The sequence below is a fragment of the Chiloscyllium punctatum genome, chromosome X (genome assembly GCF_047496795.1).
Source record: "Chiloscyllium punctatum isolate Juve2018m chromosome X, sChiPun1.3, whole genome shotgun sequence".
In the NCBI taxonomy this organism is placed as follows: Eukaryota; Metazoa; Chordata; class Chondrichthyes; order Orectolobiformes; family Hemiscylliidae; genus Chiloscyllium; species Chiloscyllium punctatum.
Genome location: NC_092791.1, coordinates 28,103,025 through 28,128,250, shown reverse-complemented (window position 1 = coordinate 28,128,250; position 25,226 = coordinate 28,103,025). Strand labels below are relative to the sequence as shown.

At 44.4% G+C, this 25,226-nt stretch overlaps 1 protein-coding gene across 3 annotated transcripts in view; it reads right to left on the bottom strand.

Moving 5' to 3' along the window:
* Positions 1-25,226, bottom strand: part of asic1b (acid-sensing (proton-gated) ion channel 1b) — an 814,340-nt gene that overhangs the window by 36,648 nt on the left and 752,466 nt on the right. For all 3 annotated transcript variants that reach the window (XM_072567040.1, XM_072567038.1, XM_072567039.1), the window contains exons 5-6: positions 16,304-16,360; positions 4,850-5,003 (exon numbers count right to left, since the gene is read on the bottom strand). In XM_072567040.1, coding sequence (XP_072423141.1) covers positions 4,850-5,003; positions 16,304-16,360 — 211 coding nt within the window. The remainder of the gene's footprint in view (positions 1-4,849; positions 5,004-16,303; positions 16,361-25,226) is intronic.

The window sequence follows — 25,226 nt, the reverse complement described above, 5'->3', positions numbered from 1 at the left end:
GCTGCTGCATATTCTACCGACATAACCAATAGCCCAGAGCTGCAATGGGTGACAGGAACAAGACAGATGGCCCCCGCCTTTCGCTGCAGTGGCTTCCGGCATCACTGCCTGATGTCCTATTGCCTGCAACTCCAATGGACGTATAGAGACTGAGCAGACAGGTGGCCGCCTACAGTCCTTAAGAGTGTCAGGACCTCCACTGGCTGTGGACTGGTCACAGTGAGGTGCTCACCAAACTGTGACTCTGAGCCTGAGAATGTGCACCCACACAGGGGAAGGTCTCCATGCTGGTGTGAACACCAGGGAAAGAGTTAGCTGCTGGCTATCCTTAACTGAACAATGTGACGCTCTGTTGGCATGTCTGAGAACACTATTCCTACACACTTCTAGCTGGCCTCTCCAAACTGGAGGTTACCTCAAACTCTGCTGCCTGTGTCTTAACTCACTGCAAGTTTCATTCCCCCTTCTCCCTTGTGCTCGTTAATCTACATTGTTTAAATTTTCATCCTCCTTTTCAAATCGCTCAACGGCCTCCCAGGTTGCAGCACTCCGCTAATGCTGATCCCTTGATTAGGCTGTACCTGCACTGACTTGTCCCCAAGAAAATTCCCTCTTTAAAGCTCTCCACCTCGCCTTCCCTCCTTTCAGCTGCTGCGCCCCTTTAAGAAGCTCCTTAAAATCTACATCTTTGACCAAGCGTTTGGTCATCTGATCTAATATCTCCTTACGTGGTTCAGTCAAGCACCTCGGGATGGTTTATTGTGGTCAAGGATACTGTATGAATAGATTGATGTTGTCAGAGTAAATGGGTGTCGACTGCAGTCCAGTTAAAGGAGAATCTTTTCAGTGCTCTCCCCCAACCTTCCCTCTGTTGTGGAGATTTTCTTTGCTGTGCTTGGGGATTCTGCTGCGATAGGGGCAATGCTGCTTCAGGTTGGCACACTGATAAGCTCAGGATTACCCTTTTGGCCCCAAGAAAACATCGTCACATCCTCCACACCCACCAGCCGATTTCACAATCTCGGTTAAAGGCTTGCTGAGGATTCAGGGCACTGAAGTACAATAGGTGATGCCCATTATAAGCCCACACTTGTTCAAGAGCAGACCTTTCTGTCATTACAGGCCCGCCAAGCACGTTCTGAGCAACAAGAAACAATTAAGAGAAGCGCTTTACCCTTTTCTGTTATGGTTTACAAACATCGGTACTTTCCAAATGGGCCAATAAAATGCCCCTCGGCAAAATGCCCCTAGATTCCTGATGAAGGGCTCCTGCCCGAAATGTTGTTTCTCCTGCTCCTCGGATGCTGCCTGACCTGCTGTGCATTTACAGCACTACTCGAATCTTGATAAAATGCCCCTATTAATGGAGGCTCATTCTGGGTCTAACCCACACAATAGCTGGGGTTTAGAGAATTATAGCTTGTACAGTACAGAAGAGGCTCTTTGGCCATCAAGTCTATACTGGGGTTGTGGGCAGTATGTTCTGTTAGCTAATACTGATTTTCTTCATTTCCAATTAGCACACAGTTACAGATGGGAGAATAGAGAATGAACATGATTTTTACGGATGGTTGGAATCTGCATTGGCTATTGATGGGTGCCATACCAATTGCTAATCAATTACTAGGGTTCAAAGTGAGAGGGGGAAATGTCTAAGGGAGATATGCGTGGTAAGTTCTTTACGCAGAGGGTAGTGGGTACCTGGAATACGTTGCCAGCGGAGGTGGTAGAGGTGGGCACGATAGCATCATTTAAGATGTATCTAGACAAATACATGAATGGGCAGGGAGCAGAGGCCCTTAGAAAATAGGCGATAGGTTTCGATAGAATAAATGGATCAGCGCAGGCTTGGAGGGCCGAAGGGCCTGTTCCTGTGCTGTAATTTTCTTTGTTCTTTGAACACGGACTAGCATTACACTGTGTACAGGATCCATTGGGACAAGAGGCCAGGTTCAAGTCCCACCTGCTCCAGTGGCTTGTTGTCGCACATCTGAGCAGGTCAGAACACGACAGTATGTTTGTCAACACGCAAGTTAGTGAGTTTTAAAAATGTCACACCTTTTCCAATCCCTCACTTCCTCCCCCTCTTCCTGTAACCTCCCTCCAGCCCTACAATTCTCTGAGGTCACTGCTCTCATTCACTTCTGGTCCCTTCCACATTCCTGGCTTCCATCACCTCACTACTGGTACAAAAACAGAAACAGCGGGCAAAACTCGGCAGGTCTGGCAGCACCTGTGGGGAGAAAGCAAGGTTAATGCTTTGGGTCCAGTGTCCCTTCTCGGAACTGTTCTGAAGAAGGGTCATTGGATCTGAAACATTAGCTCGGTTTCTCTCTCTCTCTCTCTCTCTCTCTCTCCACAAATAATGCCAGACCCTGCTGAGTTTCACCAGCTCTTTCTGCTTTTTGCTTCAGATTTCCAGCATCCCCACAATTCTTTGCTTTTTTTTTGGTGTTTACCTCACTGCTGGTGGCCGTCTGAGCACTACACACTGGAATGCCCTCTCTTCCATGAAGCAGCCCCTGAAGACTGACTCTGCCCATCTTAATATCCCCCTCATATGGTGTGGTGGCACATTCTGTGAGGCATCTTGAGACCTTTCACTACGTGAACTGTACGATATGGACCTGGTGTAAAACGGGAGCAGGAGTAGACTGACAGGAAATATCGGTGAGCTGGATCCAGCTCTGGAATTGGTTGACCCAACTTTGCATCGCCACTCTTCCCACTGAGAAAGCTGCATTGGAATTTTCACCCTTCAATTTAAATGCTGCTGTCTTGTCACCCCCCCCCCCCCCCCCCCAACCCCACCTCAACTGTTGCTGTGATTCATGGTCCTTCTGGAGGCAATCAACTTTGACAGTTGTGCCGTGTTGTTCCTATCTGAAAACTCCCACCACATTTAATTAGACAATAAATTCAAATTAGTTTTGTTTGCGAAGGATCTAAAAGCATAAACTGACATGGTGTGTAGATCAGTCATTCATATCACTGGAGTCCATGCCAGGACAATCAATCATGATTAATCCCTGGCATGAACAGTACTCATTAGTGCCTTTATTTGTATCAGCATCACTGAGCAAACTACCAGTGCTAAGCATTGATCGGCTTTCTGTTCTTAGACAAATTAACTTCATGAACACTCAAAGAAGCACTGCCTTTGTTTACTTCCCACTCCACCCTTCCCCTCCCACATCTATTTTCTTTCCCCCAAAATGTTCAACATGATCACAAAACTCCCCAGTTGCCAAGAGTCTTTAGCATCGTGGCTTTGTGAAGAGGGCAGAGGAAACCCTGAAGCAGGAATCGGAAGAAGAATGGTGGCACGGTGGCTCAGGGGTTGGCACTGCTGCCTCACAGCGCCAGGGACCCGGGTTCGATTCCAGCCTCAGGCGACTGCCTGTGTGGAGTTTGTACGTTCTCCCCTGTGTCTGCGTGGGTTTCCTCTGAGTGCTCTGGTTTCCTCCAACAGTTAAAGATGTGCAGGCTGGGTGGATTAGCCAGGGTGTGGAGGTAGGTCTGGGTCTGGGTAGGCTGCTGTTTGAAGGATCGGTGTGGTCTCAATGAGCCAAATGGCCTGCTTCCACACTGTAGGGATTCTCTGAGAGAGGATCTGACTACAGGTGTTGTTTTGAGCAGGCTCTTGGTTAGATAGGTTTGGGGACAGAATTCCAGTATGTTAGGCTATGATGGCAAAATGGTGTGGCACTATTTGGACTATCAGAAAGGGGGAAGGAATTACACAGTGGGCAAGATTCACAACAGGGCAGGGCATGTGTTGCGATCTTAAGGTTAAAGGAGGTTGGAGACATGGGACAAAATTGGTAACCAAGGTTTCCGCTTTAAAGTCTACATGTTTGAAGATAATAAATTTAGAAGAGGTCAGTCAGGGTGGGGTAAAAAGGAGTTTTTGTGAGGTGGCATCAATGGTGGAGCTCGAGACCAATTAAGATTTTGTGTATAGTGGTGCACAGGGGATCAAGAGGGTAAGAGTTGTTGGGAAAGCCAGGAGGTCACATGAGTGTAAATGAGGGTTTAGATGGCAATGGGGATGAGGAAGGGGAGCGAGGTTCCTACACAGCAGAAACAGCTCGTGTTGGTGACAGATTGGCTGTGAGCATTAAAGGTCAACTCTGGGTTGAACTGGGCCCATTTGGGTTGAGTAGAAACAGTCATGCATGGCTTTGGTATCAAAGGGTTAGACTGCAGAGTTTCTGCAGGGAAGGCAGCAAAGGATTCAATCTTGCCAATGTTTAACTGGACCTGTCCATCACTTAATGGTAGAGAAGCTGTCAGAAAGTGTGGTGAGAGTTGTAGAGCCGAGGACTGGGTGGTAAAGCGTGGTGACATATGGAACTGACTGTATTCTTGAAACTGCTTTTACCAGGAGTTTGGCATGTCACTAAGGAACACACAAAAGCTAAGGATATGCAATGGGTGACTACAGCAGGATAATTCATTCTGTGAATGGAGTTGACTACAGTCAGTGAGCTGGGAATAGAACCATGAAAGGACTCTACCAGCAAGGCAAAGCAAGGGCAAGTCATTGATTGGGAAAACTGTTACTAACAGTACTGAGGATGACTGCTTAAGCTGAGCATTCTCACCATGGATACTTTTAGTAATATTAACAAGAACATTCTCAGTGGTTTAGACACAGATGTAGGATCAAACAGGCAGTAGCAACACAATTCATGTTGAAATTCCACTGCATATCAAGGAGAACATTACTGCATCACATTTGATGTCAGGCATGCGACACTGCTTCCCTAGTGACAAAGACACTGCCTCTTTAATCATGGCTATACTGTGACAAACAGAAAAAAACAGTTATAGCAGAGGTACTCACCCGATGTAATCTTCTGATTTGTTGTACTTTTTGGCCAGGTATTTGGCTGAAGCCTTGCTGGGAATTTTTACCATGGACAGCTCCTTACCATATCGAGTCATGTTGCAGGGCGTCTCACATGTGCAATATGAACTGTCCTTCTCCACCAAGAACTCTGTTCAAATAGTAGTGACACAGTTGTATTGGCAATTGCTTACTATTAAGGAGGGTGGGGAGGGAATTGATGGTGGGCTGAGCTAATGCATGGTACTTTGTGCCTTCCCTGTTCTAAGGGTGAACTGGTATTAATTGGAACTTGCCATGTTCCTGTGTTATAGATTGTAGTTCACTCATAGTTGGACTGTGACTGCGTAAAGTTAGGTTGCAGAGAGAAAAAAACTTCCTGGAACAGACAAAAGGCCATTAAGTGTGATGGCCCCCATCCCTTTCTCTAACCACATTGACCCACCTTTTCATATGGGCTTACTGTTACTTGTTCAAACATATTTGCAATTTTGCTCACAAAATACATTCAAGATGAAACCAAATAAGATGAAATTCAGAATTGTTTTAATGGAGAGCTGAACAAGCAGGAATGTTTATACAAACCTGTTCGTTGGAGGGAGGTTTTAGGAGAGTGAAGCCTTCACTAAATGCTGAAGGTGCAGACAAATTTGACAGCTACCTGAGGAATTTTTTTTAAACCACATATTTCCCAATATCTCTCTGGAACAACGTCCAATGATCCCTTGGATCCATCTGACCTAACATCTGATACTGACCCATTCCCTCTTTTAAATGGAAGGTCGACATGATTTCCACTCATACTCCTACTTGCTGCATTTTGTAATGGCGTTTAGTGGTAATTGACATGGAGCAACAATTGTCAAGATTGACTCGTCACCTCCCTGCATTTATCACTGAAAACGGTCAACAGAAGTTCTCTCTAAGTCACCCATTTAGCAAAGAAACTAACTTCTTTAACCTTCCCTCACAAATGAAATGCCTGATATTGGGAGCTCATTACCTCAATTTTTATAACCTTGTGAAGACAAGAATGTTTTTCAATGACTCAGCTTTTATGGAGCTACAGACCAGTTTGGTTGTTGAAGCTGGATTGAGCCCAAACATCTGAGATGAAAGGACAATATTTTAACCCTGTGCACCACTCAGACCCCTTATGAAACAGATAATACTGATTATGTGCGTATTCAGATATCTTGTTATAACTATTAAAGCAACACCATGTTTAAAATCACATATGGCATAGCAAGCAAAGTGGAGTACGACAACTATACAGATTCTGACATTGTTTTATTTAATTAAAGAAGGAGTTGTACCTTGAAGGTAACCTGTTAAACCTCATGCAAGACCAGCAATTCATCACAGCAAAAAGGCTGACACTGCTTCATGTCTGCACAACATAATGCCCACACTTTTAAAAAAAAGCTACGTTTGTTTTAATTAATGAATGCTCACATTTATCAGAACCTCATCATTTTTCGAATGATCTGCTCCTCCAACTTCCTCTTTTGGTGGCACTGGCACTTACTAGGGTATAGTGCACTGGCATTTGACACCATGCTCAAGTGGACCATTCTTCCCAGATATGTTAACTGACAATCTGACTAGGATGAAGGGGGCATCAAACAAATCCAATCCAGTTATCGCTTAATATCAACACAGGTATACCTTGCAGTGGGAATTGGAGCATAGCAATCAAGGAGAGAGGGTGTGACTGATTTTCCCTCTGAGAGGTTCACAAAACCATCTCTCAAATGAGAGCTGACAAGATTGGAAATCAAACCCGGGGTTTTCCTCCTTACTGTGACTCAGTGTCACCATGGGTACTGTCATCTGGGAAGAATTTTAACCTTCTAAGTGGAGTATTCAGCGTAAAGTTGGTAAACATCATACATAACTCAAACTCATAGGCATAATAATTAAACATCACAATACCTGCTTCATTTAACAGCGAGCTGGATAACAAATACATTTCCACAACTTTTTTTGCTTGAATTATTGTGTCTTGCTAGTTTACTTACAGAGCAGAACACAAGTTATTTAGGGAAGCTAACCAACATCTTGATTTTACCTGCAAAGAATTCTGGGTAACGAGTCATTATAGACTTAACATCTGAACAAACCTTATTCGCTATGATAGCATTCTGGCTCACACAGTCTCCATTCAAACAGGAACAAGAAGTTAAATTGCTGTTAAGTTTACCTATAATTCTTATTTTTAAAAATGTACATGAACGTATAAATTGGCTAAAGTTGAGTAACTGAGAAATAACAATCAGCACAGAAACAGACAATTGAACAGCAAGAGGAGCACAGAGTACTGCAATGGAACAGGTTTGACATGGAACAGGTTGACCCTTTTAATTCCGCTTTAAAAGGGTCATTGCCTCAATAAAGATTTGCTTGAGCAATCATTGTTGACGCAGTGATCGAAACGTGACAAAAAATATTATACCAACTTGGGTCACAACATTGTTGTGACAGAAATAATGCGCTGCATAAAGATTTGCTCAAGACAAGGAGTCTTGAGTACAGTCTACTTGACCTCGGTCATCGGGAATTCAACCACTTCCAGCAGCTATACTGCAGCATTGCCAAGAGGTCACAGCCCACTGATGTTAAAATGTTGTCAAAACGCTACCCTGGAACTGAAGTACATTCGACTAGTGCAAATCCAGGATTTTCAAATCAAGGTTCTCTCTTTCCTCCACAGTTGTTTTGTGAAGAAAAGGGGAATTTTTGCGGTCTCCATCGGAGAGATGCTACCAATCACATTACTTTTTGAAATATTAGCAACCTCTTGTGACGATGCTAGCTGTAGCACAGAGGTCTGCCAGGAGCACCCGGAAGTAAAACAAGAGGCTTCCAGGTTTGCTAGGAGAACAACACCAAGGCGAACTCCACGTGCCTCTTTCCCACATTAGTGCCATCATTCCATTCCAGTTTTCCAACAGACGATGGCCCCAAAATCACGAATGTTTGGCTGACATGGTGCCATTCCTTATTCTGCATGCTCACACCTCTGAACGAGCTGCTGTTTTCACTTTACCATGTTCTCAGACTTGCAATGGGACCATTCTAACTACTATACACAGAGCTATGTGTGATCAGCAGAGTTATTTTTCTGTTTGACTGTCAATTGGCTTAAAGTGGATTATAACTATGGCATTGTAGCCGGTGACACTGGCAGAGGGCAGTCCCTTTCGGGCAATTTAAAAGCATTAATTTTGCTGGACAGAGTGCAGATTGCTCTTTTCCCCTTCTCATCACTTTCTTTTGACAACTGATTATGATGTATAGAATGTGGCATCTGGGGCTAATTAGCCAACTGCTTGGCATGCTCAACTGCAGCAATGCAAGACTGCATCACCGATATCTCACAAGCTTGCACGTAACCTCTGAGTTTGAAGTGCTCATGTACATGCCTGACCACGCATTCAGTCCCACTGGGAGAGGTACAGAATAAACTTAACAAAAGGATCAGTGACGAAAGCACAGAACTTCCATTCTGACCTGTACATTTTCAACAAATTGCCACTGCCTGAGTGTGCTCCCCCCATCCATTTGGGAGGCTGCCCTCAAGTCTTCAGCAATAGCCCTGTGTAAACGGGAAGGGACCAATAGTCTCCCAAGCCCATAATCCTTCCGTAACCCTTTCTGGTTTAAGAGGCAGAACCCGTATCGTGGATTAGCTACCTAGCTACTCAAAGGGAAAAACTCCCTCTCTCTATCACTTACATTAGTGGTGCAGTGGTGATGTCATGAGACTAATAACGCAGAACCGCCTCCCAACAAGCTAATGTTGTAGGGCCACCGGCTCAAATCCCATGATGGTAGAAGTTTGAATTCAATAAAAATCTGGGATAATAAAGCTTGTTTAACAGTGACCAGGTAATCCCTGCTGATTGTTGTGAAGACCCATCTGGTTCACCAACATCCTTTCAGGAAGGATATCTGCCGTCCTTACCTTGTCTAGTCTACATGTAACTCCAGATCCACCACAATGCAGTTGACTGCCCATCAGACAATTAGGGACAGGCAATATATGCTGCTCTCGCTGGTAACACCCACATCCCACGAATAAGAGTAAAAACTTCCATCAACCCGATCATTTTCATTCCCCATTTCATACTTTGCTCATCCTCTCTTCCCTCTTTCATTTCTTCTTTCCTTGCCTCTCCATCTCATCCCTTCTTGCTTTGTCCTTTTGTTCCTTGTCTCTCTTGCCCTTTCCTTCGCATGGTTACTGGGCAATGGCATGTTCTTGTGTTCCATGTCTTTGTTTGGTCTGTTCACTCCAGCTAACACCACAGACCGTGACCAGTCACTGAGAAATCTACAGAGTTTCCCTTTACTTAATACTCAGTACTTACTCCGAACAACCTTCTTAAAGTCATAAAGTCATACAGCACGGAAACAGACCTTTCAGTTCAACCAGTCCATGCTGAACACAATCCCAAACTAACCTAGTCCCACCTGCCTGCTCCTGGCCCATATCCCTGCAACCCTTTCCTCTTCATGTCCTTATCCAAATGTCTTAAATGCTGTAACTGTGCCCACAACCACCACTTCCTCAGGAAGTTTATTCCACACATAAACCACACTGTGGAAAAAAATCGCCCTTCATGTATTTATTTAAATCTCGCTTCTCTCACCTTTAAATGTGCCCCTTTGTCTTGAAATTCTCCCATCCTAGGGAAAATGCAACTACCAATAACTCTATCTATACCCTCCATTATTTTATAAATTTCTATAAGGTCACTTCTCAACCTCCTCCGGCTCCAGTGAAAAAAAGTCCCAGCCTTTCTTTGTAACTCAAACCTTCCATACCTGACAATATCCTGGTAAATCTCTTCCAAACCCTCTCCAGCTTAATAATATTCTTCCTATAGCTGGGTTCAGATAGGCTGGCAACAGGTTGGCAGTAGGCTACTTACCACCAAGAGACACACTGGTGTCTACCGGGATTTTGTTGATGATTAATCAGCTGCACCCACACAGTTTGACAGACCAGGGCACAAATAATTAGGACAGTGGAAGTTTTGACATTATGGGGTTAGTTGAATCGGAGACTGATAAACCTCAGCCCATAGTCCCACAGAGGCCTCACTTACATCATGGCTGCACCCATCACACTTTTCAAGTTGCTCGCTAGCTGGCTAAGAGACACTGACCAAGTGCAAAGGTTTGAGCCCCCTGTAGAAGACAGACAGCAAGAACTGCCTATGCTGTGCATGTTGAACAGTACAGCTCTCCATAACTCCTGTGAGCAGATTACTATTACTTGCCTGGGCAGCACGAGACTTCCCTTCTGGGATGTCGGGCATAGCTCAGCATTCATCAAAACTTTCTCTCTTATTTCCCCTTTTCTGTCACAATTTCTCTCAAAGCATGCCTCGGAGACCTTCCCTTACATGCCACAAGCTTACCCTACCTACATAAATCATCACTTTTCAGCAATGTATCAAAGGACCAGAGCTCCCTTTACTCCTTCTCAGTCTGATATCACAAGCCTAGGCTGTAGATTCTAGGTTGAAGCCAGAACTCAGGGACTGATACAAACAGGAGTCAACAATTGGGGCAGCCACCCTTGAGTTTGCAATGAGTACTTTGGAAATCCCCAAGTGAGCCATAGCTCTGCAAAGGCACTATAGTGAATGCAACCCACTAATTTCACAGGCAAGTCTACCAACAGTCAAAAGAGTTCCTTCAGAAATATGGAGGCTACTCTAAAACAGCTCCTTACAAATGACATCCAATCCACCATTGACGAAGATGTCAAATAGAATGGATATCACTGACACACTGCTCCTGAGGTTGGACATCATTTCAGTGATTTTATCATTTATCCTTAAGCCAATCTTGGAGATGGAGATCAAATCCAAGCCACTTACTCCCAGTTTCCACCTTCCTCCTTACAAGCCCAGGAGGACAAAGGTGTTCTGAAGAATGAGAAATACAATGCTTCTCCTGATCTGTTATGAAGCTACCATCTGCAATACACATTCGTCCTGAGAGCAGGTCATTCAGACGTTCAATATACATACGTCAATAACCCAAAGGACCACCTTAAAAGCTGTGACTTGGAACAACGAACTACTCATGCCTTAAATAGATTCCGAATTCCTGACAGTGTCATGGCACTAATCTCGAAGACGATCACCATTCTGTCAGTACCTTTCCCATCAGTGCAGTGCAGTGCAGTGTCCACCTCGTCATTCAATTGTATATCTGTGCAGCACTATAATCTCCATGAGGACGAACTCCAGGTCTCTCCAGACTCTGAGGATGCCCTTACGGATGTATTGAAAGGGGGATTGAGAAATGAAAAGAGATTTACAAAACTCAACCCACATCACAAATACAAAGTTGCAACCAAAGCAAGTCAGAAGTCACGTTAATGGGCTAGCTTTCAGCATGTTTTGCCTGTGTACTTGCAGTTGCAATGTGCAGTTGAAGTGGACACTGCATTAAACCTTTGTACTTATTGCTACAATGCCATGTCTAATTATCACTGGAGAGTCTGCAAAGGCTGGCAAACTGTGTCCTGGATATTGCAGCTTGTTGCTGCTGTGCATTGCAGACAGCTTCTGCTGCTTTGTCACCTACTCCATTGCCGTATTGTAATGCCGTATTGTAACAGAGCGACTGTTACACTGCTGCTGCAATCTCATCCCTTGCTGCTGTTGCATTCCATCATACTGTGTGGTATCCTGCTGTTGCATTGCGCATTTTCATAGCTGCATTGCACCTTGCAATGGTCCTTATAATACTTACTGCTGCCTTAAAATTTGTTTGCATTCTACTGTTCCGTTGTATTGTACTGCGGTTCCTTCGCCCAGCATCCAATTGCGAATGGAATATTATGTTTTGTGAAGATATTGCATTCTGTTGCTGCAGCCATATACTTCACTTACTTCTACATTTGTGCTGCATTTGCTGCAAACGCATCGAACATTGTTGTGGTGGCATTGCAGTTTCTGCTGCATTGGACCCAGTTATGACTGATGTGTCCAACTTCACTGTTGTTGAGCATCAGCCTGTTGGTGTTACATTACTGCTGCATACTACCTTGCCGCTCTATTGTGGCTATTTGCTGTTCCATTGCACATTGCTTCAGCAGTTTGGTAATATTTTAACTCATTGCTGCTGTGTTACATCCTGCTGCTTTTGCCTCCCTGCTATATTTCCTCAACGATACTATACTGTGCTGGTATCGCTGCCTGTGGCTGTTGCATTATGCTCAATTCTGCTGCCTTGCAGCTTGCTGCCTTTATTCAATATTTCGCTCCTGAAATGTCCTCTATTGCTGCTGCTTAGCACTTTCTGCTTCTGCATTGCACCTTATTGCTGTTATTTTAATATCCTTGCATTGCTGTCTGCTTTCTTTGCTACATCTTGCTCTTACTGCATTGCATGTTTTCACTGTTGCATTGTTCTTTGCTGCTGCTGTTTTGTACCTTATTACTGCTGTTGCATTGTAACCTGCTGCTCTTGCATTATACAGCAATGCTTTAGAATTGCACTTTGTTGATGCACTGTATTTTTTGCTGCAACAATGTGCCTTGTTATCACAGCTCTACAGTTGTTACTGTATTTCACTGTTAGTACAACTGCACTGTAACCTGTTCGGCTGTATTATTTCTCAATACTGTAGTGTATTGTATTGATGCATTGCACCTTGCTGCTGCAGTGTTGCACTTGTTGAGATTGCCTGCTTAGACCGCATTCTAGCTTGCTCTCATGTTGTGACTTTGACAATTCCATTTGCTCGAGTTGTATTTGCTTCTACTGAATGCACCTTACTGCTTTTTTAAAAATCAAGCAATGTTGCTTTAATGTACCTTGCAGCTGCTTCCTTGAATAATCACTGCTGCATCACACCCAAATAGCTGCATTTTACCTTTCGCATTTGCAATGCAATTCTTTGCTTGTGCATTGGCCCTTCCTGCTGCATTGCATGCTGTTATTGTATTGCACATTATTACTCATGCATTATGCCTTGCTGTTGCATTTACTCTCCCAGCTGCAGTATTTTGATTGAAATAAATGCAACAAGCAATGTCACTCACTTTTCAAGAGTCACGTCTAACTTTTGTTTCAAAGTGCTCCTGTGTGGCAGCAGTCTTGTTGTCGGAAAACTGCAAAGCAGCGCATGTGCCAAGTACCTGCAGTGGCTGCTTTTGGCCAGTGAGTAACTTGGTGGCCCCATCAAGAAAAAACGACGACAACTGGTCCACCTGGGCATCGAGAAGAGGTGGGGCGTGCAAGAATGGTGTACCCTTGCTGTACTGACATATGCGCGTTGGTATCCAATGACAGGACTTCAAGTTAAAAAAGGCAGCAGGACTGCAAGCAACCCCGGGATTGGGTAATTCCTTACAGGCAGTAAGAGGGCACTAATAATTGCCCAAGACATGGCGTGAGCTGGTATTGGTGCCCACTTGTGGTGCAGTATTTTGAGCCAACAGTGTCTCCCCCCTACAGTTGGCACCACCAACACCAGTGATTGAGTAATGCACTCTGCAGCTAATTCAATGTGAGGCCGAATAGGAAGCCACTGCTCTTTTGAAAGGAAACATACATACTCCACTGTGTGCAAGGATCTACTGTGGAGCTCTACTTGTGACTACTCAACCAGCACAGGGTAGGTTGTCAGAACAATATTTTGTTGGGAACAATGTAGCTGTCCAATAGAAGCACTGCAAGCTGTCTGTGCGGAGCTTGCCACTTACTTTAATGTGCTGTATGTATGTAACAATCGCAAATCTGATTCCTTTCTATTTTGATTTTCTCTCTTTGGCTAGCACTGGGCTGATGGCCATATGCAGACTGCGGGCAGACTCCCCTTGCGCCAGCTCACTGCACTCTGTCCGTGCAAGAGGTGCAACTAGTGGTCACTCCTGTCACCTTTCCTACCATCCGCAGCGCATGTCTTGCCATTGTGCGGCCCAATGGCGTCTGGCTGTGCTCCACTCAGGTCCATGTCCCGAGGCGAACGTTGGCAAGAACTGCACCAATGCACTTTTCATTCACTCCCCATCCCCCCAGCTTGTTTGCCAGCGGGAAGCGGGTTGGCAAGACCTGCAGGCACGGAACACAGGGGGTGGTGAAACGGCAATAACCAACATCGAGCGCCAAAAAAAAAATGGATGACTACCACAACAATTACCTGTGCTTGATGGCTACCACTGGCTGCTGCAGCGCTGTGCACTCTGAGCTTCTGATGGAGCATAGTAGGATATCTGCAGGGTACCTTCACCGGTCTCCTCAAAGCTAGTGCCATTGGTTCATGCTTGGGCAGTCAATCCCCCTGCCACAGGAACATTGCGCCCAGCAGCAAGCTTGGCAGCTCCACAGAGAAACATGCTTGACATGTGCCAGGTAACATGCCCAAGTTGGCACACATCAATTCTGCAAATTAACAGGCCAAGTGACGCTAGCTGCTCTCCTTCACTTGTGTTTACCTCCCCTCTACCCACCTTCAACCCCATTTGTCACCTGTAAAGGGCACTGCTTAGCGCATGGATACCCCGACATCACCCCAAACGGACGAGGAGGCACTGTTTGCTTGGGCACTCCAGCACAGTTGCTCCGGTGGCTACCTTGTGAACGCTTCACATCCAGCCTGACCTTACAACGAGGAACAAGAAAAACAAGTCAGTACAGCTTTCGAGACAACATCTGACAACGCGGAACACTGAGCAAGTAGGCTTTAACAGCCTGCTTACAGAATATGGCCGCGAGTAGCAGGTGATTGGAGAGAGTCAGAGAGGAACAACAACAGAGAGTGTCCACTGTAGCCTTTGTGTCATCCACTTTTTTTTTTAAAAGAACTACAAGTTTTGAGAGTTCCTTAACAGAAAACATGAAGCCAAATTCACAAACAGGCCTCTGGGCTCCTGTTCTATCATGGTGTGCACATTTGCATTGCGAGAATGGCACTGCGTGATTTATCCCTTTGGACAACTGGCGCAGACATGGACGGCCGAATGACCTCTTTCTGTCTAGTAACAGAGCTATCACTCTGTGACTCCAACAGAGAGTTGGTGGCTTGATGAATGCCAAGATATCAGGAGATGGGAGTTGCAAATGTCATGGCACGTGGGGGCAGTGGATGTACTGCCTAGGCGTCTTGTCATAAGTCAGTCACCCAGGGCAGCATGGTAAGGCTTTATCCTCCTGCTACCACTCAGCTGACCATGTAAGGCCTTGTGTTGCTCCAAAGGCCAGTGGAAAATGGACTCTCAGCTGGATGTAGGTCAGTCCACTTTATTTGCAATAGACTGGAAAGAGGCAAGGCCACCCTGGTATATACCAATCCTGAGTGACTGGACCATCACCACGAAAATGGAGATGTAATCTTGGGCTTCCTCAATTGTCTCCAGGAGTTAAAAGCTTAACATCTTTGATTACAAACAATGTCTGGGAGAAAAATTATCTGGAGGTTAAAAGAAGATTTTTTTTTGGTGTTCTTTTGAGAGGATGGAAATGTTGTGTAACCACTGATGGTGGATGGAGGCATAACATTTGGCAACACAAGGGTCATCTGATGAAACATCCAGGGTTATCTCCAACCACAAGTTGCCAACCCAAAGGAGGTCAGAGATTTCAAAACTTATTTCTTAGCCATGGGTAACCAGATGATTTTGTACCATTTGGCAATGGAGTTCAAAGCTGTACGTAGTCAAACTTTTGAATTTGACCAAAGTGTTTCCCATTTTAGCTGGCCCCAAGCATAACTTGGCAAGACATCCACTTTTGACATATCCTTCCAAGTCCGTGTCAACTTACACAAAGTGCTGACTGAGTGAACTCATCCTGTTCTGACCTGAGAATAAGGATTTGCCCCTTTGTCACCACCCCACTGATCAGGCACATTGTTCAAGATCTGAAGCATTAATTATTGGCTGAAAGTATGAACCAGATTAACCAGGCTTTGAGATTAACAAACAGAAGACACTGGCATTGAACAACTGCTCAATCAGCAGCTGGGGGAAAACAAAATGGGCTTGTGTTTAGATTGGAACTTTCCATTCCAGAGTCCCACTACTGCCTTCTTCAAACATGAACCTGTCTTTTGATAGAAACTGCAAAATGTTTACTGTCGCTTTTTACATCTACTTACTGCTGGATAGGTTTGTGATGGCAATATGAGTGACACATGCAATTTAAGCTGAAGTGACATCCCCAGCTTTGCACCAAAGGCAAACCTGAGTGTCCTCAGAACAAGGTTATTAACTGAGAGTCCACAAATAGCAAGCAAGAAAAAGACCCTTCATCTTAAGGCAGCCATTTTCACAACAGCCTATCTACCTTATTTTAAGGGCAGCTTGCTTTGTTCACAAGAAACGTTGTCTGGTTGAGTGAGTAAAAGCCCCTTACAAACAACCCAATGTCAACCATTTTACTCACCCCAGAAAGACTTAATAAAACACAAGAGGTGCTTACCTAGGGCTGGATCTGCACACTCTCTGTACTGTTCCGGTGTACAATATGGAGCATCACCTAAATACAGAAGAGAAAGTTAGCAGTCAGGAAACTTGTATGCATGCACAAATGTCTCCTAATGAGCCTATTTACATCCATGAAATTCTAATGATTGCAATTATGTTTCACGCTGAAAATGCCCTTGAAGGAACCTTTTGAGGAAAAATTGCTTTTGAGTTGCAAGACTAAACGAAATAAGCACACACAGCCTCCAATACATAAGTAGAGTTGTGTTAGGAGCAAGAGAAGCTGATTAGAATTCCTCAGGCCTGCTCCCACCAACGTTCTCCCTAATGCTCCCACGATGCATCATTTACTGTGTCCATCCCCCACAAAACCCGCGCAGAAAAGACATGCGATCGTTCCGGGCCTCTGCTCATGCACATATTTGACCCTCTCTAACGGTTACGACTAGACTCTCAAAGAGGGAAAAATAGTGCAAATTCAAAGGTAAAAGAGAACGCAATGTTTTTTTAAGAATAAAGAGGTTAGAAATGAACTTGACCAAAATTATTTCGGAAACATTTAATGTGCTTCTCCTCTGCTTCTAATTTCAATGTAAGAACAGTCAGATGCTTCAACCTGTCCCGTCACTTAATTCAATCAGGCAGAGGATGACTACAATTTCTAGACAAACAGAATTCAAAAGCGGGCTTTGCTCACCTACAGTTGGGGCACAGTTCTAGTTTCTACATTTTGAAAAGGATATGGAGAACGTATGATAAATGGTTTACAGAGCTAGAACAAAATGGTACATCAAACAGGAAAGACCAGGTTAGAACTCTTTTTCTCTACAAAAGAGAAGCCTTAGGAATGGCCGACTGAGGTGTTAAAATCATGGAAGAATTGCTGGACAGTCCAAAACTGATGTAAGATAATCACAAATAAATCCAGCACAGAAATCAAGAAACTTTGTGTTGAGAAGGGTTAGAATGTGGAAGGTCAGAGTGGTTGAGAACAGCATAGATGTTATGCCTTCTGATTATCTTCTGGTCCTCCTCTGTCAAAAATGTAAAGCTTAAGAGCTCTCTGTCCTGAACCCACTTGCCATGGTGTTGGCTAGAAGACAGCCCCAGTCAGTGTCTTGTTAGACGTTGTCCGATTCTCCAGCACAGCTGTAGATGTTGTCCACTGGAACACTTCCACATCCAATTGATTCCAGGCTAACTAGTTCCTGACTTTTTGCAGACAATACACCAATATATACCAATAAGTACATTCAGACGAAAGTTGATAAACAAGTTAGCGAGAAAGAAATCGGGTTGAGATGAAACTAGGGAGGATGCTCAGGTAAGTATCAGCTTGGATCGGTTGGACTGATTGGCCTATTTCTATGCTATATATTTTATGCAATTTATTTATAACAGATGGGTCTCAATTAAAGTCTCAATTAAATATTCTAGAAATAAAATGCCTTGCTGATGCTCACCAACGAGCCTAAGACCAGAACATAAAAAAACTCTCATGGAGTAATGAGGATACAAAAGGAGTGAGCCAAACTGAAGAAAATATGTGAGATGCAAACACAACGACAAAGCACGAGAGAGACAAAGTCAAAGACCCTGGACAGGATGGAACCACAACTTGGGTGTGTGTACATTTTACAGATGGGAACACAGGGCAGACTTACACAAGGAAGCAGACAAACAGTGAGGCTAAGAGATGGGCAAAGTGTCATGACAGGAGGAGAACGTATCTGCCAACCACACTGGAACATGTGGCCCAATGTTGTTTCTCGTTGGTGTGAATGGGGACGAGGATCAAAATCCTGTGCAGGTATTGTCCTTGCTATATCTCTGTCTATCTTGCGCCAACAGGGTATGTCTGGGTAAGAAAGGAGGGAGAGATTCCCAAAAATGTAATATTGAAATAGATTTAAGGAGCAAATGCGCAAATTTCAACATTCACACCAGGGATGGAGAGGTGTTCAATGCTCCCTGCATTTACAGGACAGTTGCCATTTTTGATCTGATTTTTGGAGGTAGCAGAAGTACGACACTGTTCCATCTTTTTATTGAACCATCTTTTGGCTTTAGGTTTCCAGCTGGCACACTGTACCATGGGTATGACTATGGGAACATTATGTGGAAGTACTAAAGAAAGGATGGCATGCAGACGAGGTGTCCACTCCCTGCTGCCCTGGAAACAGGATCATTAGGCTGGGTTGCAATTATTTGGGTTTGTTTGATAATTCTTTCCTGCTTGCGATGAAGAGGGAAGGCTGTTACACAGTGCCCTCTGCTGCAGCCTGACATCTAGCCAGGGAGCCTGGCAGGGTTCTCCCCAAAGAGTAGGGCATCAGAAATGGCAGCAATGTGAAATTAAGGGCTCCTCCACACACCGCTCGATGCCACCAGAAACTATCAGCAAGAAACAGCAGAGGGCAAAAGTTGCTTCTCTGGCACTCAAGAAGACACCTTTTATTTTAAGGCCCCTTCATGAAGCCCTTGGTAGTCTCAAACCAAGATGGCACACCCTCTTCAGCCCTGCCACTTCTGCGATAGTCAGGGCCAAACGCCAAGCACAGATAAAATGAGGTTGATACAGTTACCAGAACTGTCACTTAAAAACATCACTGATGTCTTGAGACAATGCTTGATTGACCAGGGAGTGCTCTACAATGCAGCCTAGCATCCAGAGGAGAAGGCTGGCAGGATCCAGTTCCTGAAGGGCCACATGTGGCCTGCTAGCTTACGATGCCAGGCTCTCATTGACAAAACCTCGTCTTAGATTTACTAGTCCACCGTCTTGTCAGTATGCTTTCAGCTATTCATGCTGACAACAAAACAGCTTTACGAAAGTGAGGACTGCAGATGCTGAAGATCAGAGTCAAGATTAGAGTGGTGCTGGAAAAGCACAGCAGGTCAGACAGCATCCGAGGAGCAGGAAAATCAATGTTTGGGGAAGGAGTCCTCGGATGCTGCCTGACCTGCTGTGCTTTTCCAGCACCACTCTAATCTTAACAAACTAGCTTTAATTGCATTGGCCTTGGCTGTATATACATTGCTGATAAATCCATTCTGATCACCAGAGAATACTTTATTAAACATCACACCAAGAACACATTCTGGACAAATGTTGCATGTTGGTAAACCACATTTCATTCCTGAAAACAAATGAGTGATTGGCTTCACTCAAACGGGTGGCAGGTAGAAGTAGGACAGTGGTGTAGCTCAACTGCAATCTCTGCTGATTTGGTTTGTGGTTCCTGTTGAGGGTAGCCAATTTACCCTGATGTGGCGTGTGTGTTCTGCAGCCTAACCTCTCATTCCTTCTATGTGATCCCATCATGGCAGGAGTCTCTGAAGCAGCTGGGTGCTATGCATTATGGAAGCCTCTTTGGAATCCCTATGCCCCGGGCATCGCTTAGGCTCTCTGCCATGTGTTGAGTAGGGTGGCTTGAAGGTGCAATGTGTCGTTGCCCTGAGAGATTCCATCTTTATGTGTATGGATGCCAACTGTGCCCTGCCACTGGGCACTGCCTCATCACGACTATGGGTCAGAATGCCAACAGAATTGTTGGCACAGGTTGGAAATATAAGGCCCAGCAAGGATTATCTCATTGTAATCCCCAAGCAGCTGGAGAGAAGTCTGATCCAGCCTCGAGCCCAAGCTCTCTGCAGCAATATTCTGAACATTCGCAAGAGATGCCAATGATTATAAGTTAGGCCCGTGCTCATGGGCACCACAACAGACATACATGAAGATGCCACCATTTTCAGGCTGGTCGCCAGTTCAGGGAATCCATCTGTTATTAATAACATGCAGAAATGCAGCAATTGGCTGATAAAGGCTGGCACGGTCTCCAATGGCTGACGCATTTTTCTGTGCCCAGAAAGCATCCTCTTTCAGAACGCAAAACCGGTGGCGTTCACAACCCGATCTCGAGGTCCTTGGTCATCTCTATGAACACCCACCACCGCACAATGATGCTGCAGGAATCAGCTAGCAATAGCCCCCTTGAGCTCAATATTGACGTTTCCCTGGAGTGAAAGAACCTGAGTTACTGAGTGTGAGGGGAAGAGCGAGTGATAGTGGATGCTCTGAGAAATTGGGCTTGTTTTGAGATACTAACGACTGGGCACTGCTTTCTAGTGAAAAACACTAGAGCAGAGGAACACAGGTTGTATAAAGCAGTGAGTGTTGAAAAAAGAGCTTACAACATATGAGATCATGTGGCATTGCATATAGTTCTGTGTTATGTCAGAGCATGACAATATTATGGCTTTCATAGATGTATTTTGTCCTTTTATTTAAGAAGAAAGGTTGGAACAGAGGTGCTAAGCAGTTTGCTTCAAAGCCCATAACTGCTTGTGAGACCTTGGAATATTTTTCTGAGGTTGGAATAATAGAATCAGCCTGAAAGGGTGGGGTCAAGCTCCCACAGAACCAGGATTTTTAGATTGAGTTTTTCAGTAGCAGTTGCTGCTGGAGTTTGGAAGCTGTATACGTGTCTCCCTGCTACTCTGAGTTTTCATTTTATGTTTTTCCTCCTGAACTGGAGAACTGCATGTGAATTAATTATTTTACTGAATTTGCCTTTGCCAAGGGATGTGTTTATGGGACATTACTATATTGGAATGGTTACTGTTTAGTAGTTAAATAATCAATTCTGGTGTTAAGTTTTCCAATAGAGTTAAGTTTTCCAATTTCTTCTTGTATTTTAACTATACAGGTAAAGTATGCCTTGCTTTAAGACTGGTCATTTGATGAATCGGATTTGTATCTGGAACGCAATGCCTGGCATTTGCCTTTAAAATAAGACAAAGTTAGGATCCAGGCTATCTGCTTAATACAGTTTGAGGGGAGTTTGGTCTGGTTCACAACATTGAGTAGGAAGAGTTCAGCAAGAAAGTACCAACCACCTGTGCATAGGGATGGAGTGGGAAGCACCTCCAAACTCAGTACCCATTGATCTACCCAGTGGCTCAGAGCGTGTCCACTTACCCAATGATCTGGAGGGTGACCTCCTCAAAATGAACCTTGAAGAATGCTGGATTGAGGAAGAGGGGGAAGGAGAGGGGTTGCTGGCTTCAGTTTGGGGTTGTTCTCTCCTGTGACGAAAGCAGGTGGGAGAACACCAAACAGCTAATAATGGACCCGATCGCTTGCAGTGAGGGTGAGGGGGCAGCCCATGTTGCGCCATTGTATTGCATCACTCAGCTGCCTGGCTTTGTAGGAATGGCTTTGGGTCAATCCTGAAAGGGCCTTTGAACTCACTGAGGTGAAGGCTTCTGGCGCGACCTTCTACTTTGTTCTGTTACGATACACAAAATGTTTCAAAATATTGTTAGTGCATGCAAAGAAACATTGCTTCCCTGTGTATCTTGAACAGCAAGTCATGGCAGGAGGTCCTACCTTGGCTGATTTGTGGGATTGCTGCCAGGTCCTGTACAAATGTTGGGCTCCTCTTATCTGCAGGCTCAGTGCCTGGATACCAAACTGTGTCAACCACCTCTGTCACCAGAACTACAGAAAGATTGCCATTGCAATGCCAGGAAATGTCGGTGCTTTGGTTGCAGCATGGATTCCTGCTGCCGGTATTCTCTGGTTGAAAGATCATTTTCTAAACCCAAGCAAACCTTGAGAGTCCAGAGAAATGGGTGCAGCCATGCAGAAGGCAGCATGATATTGGCTCGTGCTCTGCGACAAAGGATCTGCACCTATTCTACATCTTGCCAGAGAGCTGTGAGTGAGCCATTTTGCAGTGCATAAATACATGAACAATGAAAGACAAGAAAAAAAACCTTCCCCCCACTCAGCCCCTTTCCTACACTGCCAGCGACTCTGTGATCTCCCAACTGAGGTGAGAAACCAGATGTAAATAAACCCTGGCTCATTCAGAACGTCCTCTCCATCACTTGCCAAATGGATCGAGTCAGAGAGATCACTCTGGCTCTGACAAGGCCACGCTTTTTATACAAGGTGAGCTCTGTCACAGTCATATAACAGCTCCAGCCTTCACTTGAAAGAACGTGCAGCAAACAGCATTCTTACACAATGGTTGTTTACCTGTTAAAGTAGGGGTCGGCCAGAATTTCAAACCCATTGGGTTTCACAAAAGGGGAGAAATCGTAATCACGTCAAGGTCAATTTGAATAAAGAATGTTTCCAGTGGGTCTGTGCAAATAGCAGACTGCTGCTGAGTCATGTGTCTGGTGTTACTAACAAGTGGAAATACCTTCAGAATCTCACACTTTAAAAACCTCTGCCAACAAACCACCCCACCCCCAATTTCTTGAGGAAAAAGCCCCAGCCTGTTCAAGCTTTCCAGATTGTCATACTCTCTCCATTCTGATATTGGGATGGTAAATCCTTTGTTTCCTTTTTTGATCTTGGTGCTCTTGTTTGTATATTTTTAATAGCAGTTCGATACAACTGAGCAGCTTGTTAGGGTACCTCAGAGGGCGGCTAAGAGTCAACAGTGTTGTTCTGGGTCTGGAGTCGCATCAAGACCAGACTGGGTAAGGATAGCAGATTGCCTTTCTAAAAGGGAACAGTGAGCCTGGCGTGTTTATATCATAACTTGACAGCTTCATTGTCACTTTTACTGAAAACAATTTGATTTTATTTAATTGGATTTGTTGTTGCTGTCACGTAGCGAGATGCAGTGAAAAGTGTTGTTTTGCCTGCTCTACAGGCAGATTGTACCATACAAAGTAGCAGAACAGGATGTACTGTTTATAATTCAGTAATAGGTCAGTGTGGAAGTGGGATCGATAGCTCAGCTCTCTGCCAAATAGGATGCCAAGGGAGGCAACAGTGTGATTCAGAGAATGGCAAGGATTGGAGTTGATAGCTCGGAAATATCATTTGCGGAGGGGTGAGAGGCCAATGGCTTTGATCTTCCCAATATTAAATGGGAGGACATTTCTGTGCATCCAGTATTGGATGGTGAACAAACAGTCTGACAAACCGGCTTCGATGAAAGGGTTGATACCATGAATGACTCCCTGTATTCCTCTGTAAATGTCCGAGTTATACCTGGCAATAAGGATGTTGCATTTGAATGTAATTGCTTTGCGATAATAGTTTTTGTGGTGATTCACTTGAGGGTGACAGATGCGAAGTCTAAACTAATACACTTCTGCCTGGATTTTAAATCCATCACAGCATGCAGCATGTTTCATTTAGCAAGTCATAAAATTATTGACTAGTTTTCATATTAATATTATCATCCTTGAATGACCATAAGCCTCTTGACTTAAAAAAAAACCTGCCTCAAGAACGTTTTGCCCCATGAAAGTTGGCTGCCTTTGTTTTATTCCTGTCACATGGGTAATGAGATGAGTAGCATCGGGTTGCTTCAGCTTTGCAGATGTTGAGAATCTTCACGGACATGGACTGGCATTTGATTTGAAAACAGAAGGGACTAAATGGCCTTTATTTGTACAATTTCTGACTGTATTGTCCTTGTATGCTTATATCAGTTCTCCTTGAGCCTGTATTCTGCACAGAGTCACACAGCGTGAGAAATGACCCTTTGGCACAGCCTGTCTGTGCTGACCAGGTTTCCTAAACTGAACGAGTCCCATTTGCCTGTGCTTGGCCCATAACCCTCTAATGCTTTCCTATCCATGTACCTGTCCAAATATCTTTTAAATGTTGTAATTATATCTTTCCAATCACTTCCTCTGGCAGCTCATTCCATATCTGTGTGAAAACATTGCCCTTCAGGTCCCTTTTAAATCTTTCCTCGTTCATCTTAAACCTCTAGTTGTAGACTCCTCCTACCTTGGGAAAAGACCTTGGCTATTCACCCTATCCCTGTCCCTCATGATTTTATAAACCTCTATAAGGTCACCCCCTCAGTCTCTAATGCTCCAGGGAAAAAAAGTCTCAGCCTATCCAGCCTCTCCTCAGAACTCAAACCCTCTAAGTCTCAGTTAAATGCTTGTCAATCTTCTTTGCACCCTTTCCATTTTAATAATATCCTTCCTATAGCAGCACAACCTGTATTGTATACAGTACTCCAAATGTGCCCTAACTAATGTTTTGTACAGCTGTAACATGATGTCCCAACTCCTGTACTCAATGATCTGTCTGATTTTGTGCAAGCGGGTCATAGTGCTTGAAGGTTTATGCAACTTACCTCCATTCCACATCCTCCCCCTTTTATTGCTCACCCAGTTTATAATGCGAGGCAGTTTGCACACTTATCAGCGTAAGGGTCATCAGTAATGGTGAATGGAACATTTTGTCCCACGAATAATAAAAAAAGAACAAGTGCCCCAGAATAGTACTGCAAGGTTTGGCACAGAGTGAACCTCCTATGCCCTAATCCTAAAAAAAAAGAGTTTGGCTACCTTTTCAACTAAGCTCCTCAAAGTATTAATCCATGTCTTGAGACTGCTCATCACTCATCACAAACTGAAACCTTTCTCAGAGAGAACACAAGGGTCAGTCAAAGTTGGTGTTTTGCAGTTGTGGGACAATCCAGGTTCAGAAAGAGGGAGCTTTGCTTCCTCGTGATAAGACAAGCTGCAGTGTCAATCATGTTTCTTTCGCAAACCTTATATTTGACATCGATGTTCCTCAACTTTCTGAAGTGTAGCATCTCCAAAACCTAATAAAGATTTAAAGTCTTGTCTCTGGTACTCAAAACTCTGATGCCATGTTTTCACGCTCTGGCAGCTGCACAACTGGCAACATAACAGAACATAAAAAAAGAATGAAAGACCATAACTGATCAGTAACTTGAATATTTCCAGCAGGTTAAACAGACAAATGTGGAAAAGAGGAGCAGGACTCGGCCATTCGGCCCCTTTGAGCCTGCTCTGCCATTCAATTCTTGATCATCCAACACAGTCCCCTGTTCCGACTTTCTCCCCATACCCTTTGATCCCTTTAGCCCTAAGAACTATAACTACTTCTTGAAAAACAT